This window comes from Engraulis encrasicolus, chromosome 22 (genome assembly GCF_034702125.1).
Source record: "Engraulis encrasicolus isolate BLACKSEA-1 chromosome 22, IST_EnEncr_1.0, whole genome shotgun sequence".
Taxonomy (NCBI): Eukaryota; Metazoa; Chordata; class Actinopteri; order Clupeiformes; family Engraulidae; genus Engraulis; species Engraulis encrasicolus.
The window spans coordinates 11,448,240-11,450,739 of NC_085878.1; the positions used below are offsets into that span (position 1 = coordinate 11,448,240).

Below are 2,500 nucleotides of genomic sequence, written 5' to 3' on the forward strand. Positions count from 1 at the left end.
ATGCACATATAGAGAAACCCCAAAGTCCCACTGTAGTTCTATTGAAACCTTAGTAATGTACACGTGTGTATCATATCGGTTGTGTTTGTGTTGGTATTGTTGCCACTGAACCAAACATTTCCATTTAACTTGCCTTCAAATTGAGCTCGTGTGCGTGTGTGGTCTAGTGACTGGACCACAGCTGGACAGGTGTTACTGCCCTGTTGCGCACTACTGGATGTGCAATATGTACAAAGCTCACTATTGATCTTATGTTTAGCAATTTGTTGCTGAATGTTGAGACTAATATCTAAATATTTCATGAGAGTGATATTTAATTGCATACTGATTAACCCATTAATGCCAAAGCGCCTGCAAAAAAAGGCTGCTGAATGCCTGAGCCCTCTTTCAAAAAAGTTGCCCTCAGCCTGTAAAAAATGAAATATCTCAGCCTCTGAAGCACATACACTCACCGGCCACTACATTAGGAACACCTGTTACAACTGCTCATTGAGGCAAATTTCTGATCAGTCAATCACATGGTGGCAACTCAATGCATTTTTTCATGTAGACATGGTTGAGATGATCTGATGCAGTTCAAACCGAGCATCATAATGGGGGAGAAAGGTTAATAAAATGACTTTGAACATGGCATGGCTGTCCAGCTGAAAGGGCTTGATTTGAGTATTTCAGAAAATACTGATCTACTGGGATATTCACACACAACCATCTCTAACATGGGTCAACCTTGCCTTACATCAACGTTTCAGACTGCGTATATAATGGCATGAAGATATTTTCTTAACATAATTTGGGCCAATTAGTCCCAATTTATCTTTGTTGGAATGCCACAGCCTACCCGAGTATTGTTGTAGGCAGTTCAGGCAGTTCTGAAGGCAAAAGGGGGTCCAACCCAGCACTAGAGAGGTGTTCCTAATGAAGTGGCCGGTGAGTGTAAAAACATGCAATGAACTGCATTTGAACGCTAAGAACCTCATCTTGCATTAGAATGTGTTCATTCAGCTCTAACATGCCAAGATTTCTAAAGAAATTGTCTCAAGTCTCATGAGCCTGAATGTTGCGTCATGCAGCTCCAGGGCGTCAGGGCCAATGTTGCGCAACGCAACATCCAGCATCAATGGGTTAATTCAGTTATTAATTAGAACATAATTTATAACTGAATGAATCCCAAAATGCCATAACCCCTACATTTGTGTGTTAACCTACAGGACTGGACCACGGGAGAGATGAGAAGGTTGAGAGAGGAGCAACAGCACCTGGAGGAGAAGGTCTCTGTTGGCTCCATTTCTATCTCTGCCTCACATACTACTGTGCCATGACAGTCTCTGTGCATTTGTTGTCTTTAGAAAATATTACCAAGTCTACATGTACTGTATACGTCCACCAGAAGTTCCACCTTGTCAGTTTGTCATCAGAAATCACTGCTGTTTGTTTGGAGTAGTCGGTATGAAGGTGGGGAGCATACTACCGAGAAGAGGGGAGAGGATGAGCTGACAATGCAGGGCTGCCTGTGCACCCTCTAATGAGCACTGACCTGGGCCACGGTCAGGTTGGACATGGAAAGGGAGAGATAGAGAGACCAGGAGGGAGGAGAGGAGAGGGGGGTGATTGGTAGACAGAAAGAACTAGACAGGCTAGGGAAAGCGAAGCATGGGGAAAGAAAGAGTGGTGGAGAGAGAAACAGGTAGGAGGGACGAAAGCAACACAGTGAGAGTTAAGGATGTAGAGATGGAGGGGAAGGGGGGTAGTACAGACTCCCAACAGAGAGGTGTGGATAACCCCTTAATCATAGTAGTGATGTATCATGGAGAAGGAAGCGAATACACAAGAAATATAGACAAGACAATGTGTGAATGAACAGTAAGTGTGTAATAGTATATGCATCTGTCTCTGTATGTAAACACACACTTCTTAGTCTGGAGGTGATCTTGAGCAGGTCCGTGTGAACCGCTAGTGTTCGGCGTGAGGTGAAGAGAGGCCAGTCTGAGGCCCTGGGGTCCCGAAACGCGGGAGTACGTAAGAGTAAGACTTAGAGAAGAGGGGTTTGCGGAGACGCGGAGTGTTTTCGCAGCGCTGCCTCGCTGTGCTTTGGGGCCACAATAAAGCAGGGCCTTCAAAGGCACAGCCAACCGCCACTTACCGCTGAGTGCTTCTCCGGCGGTTGGACAAGATTACTCTCCAAACAAAGTGCAGACAGCTTGATTAATAGCGGGGGTCTGCAGAGGTGTGCGGCGCAGTATATTTTCACACTTACTTACACTCGTTCATTTTACTCCGGCCGACTTTTATGTGCCGTTGCTGTCACCGGAGGAGTTTGGCAGTTCATAAAGAACTCTCTCTCTCTCCTTCTCTTTCTCTTTCTCTTCCTCTTCCTCTTTAGCCTTTTTTGTTCTTCCTTACTCTTTTCTGTTTTTGTTTCTTAATCTTTCAATCTTTTCTTGGTCTCCGTCTGTCTTTCTCCTCCCTCTCTCTCTCTCTCTCTCTCTCTCTCTCTCTCTCT

At 45.1% G+C, this 2,500-nt stretch overlaps 1 protein-coding gene across 2 annotated transcripts in view; it reads left to right on the top strand.

Annotated features, from left to right (window-relative positions):
- Positions 1-2,500, top strand: part of LOC134438509 (centrosome-associated protein CEP250) — a 209,862-nt gene that overhangs the window by 137,277 nt on the left and 70,085 nt on the right. For both annotated transcript variants that reach the window (XM_063188086.1, XM_063188087.1), the window contains exon 13: positions 1,209-1,268. In XM_063188086.1, the coding sequence (XP_063044156.1) occupies positions 1,209-1,268 (60 nt within the window). The remainder of the gene's footprint in view (positions 1-1,208; positions 1,269-2,500) is intronic.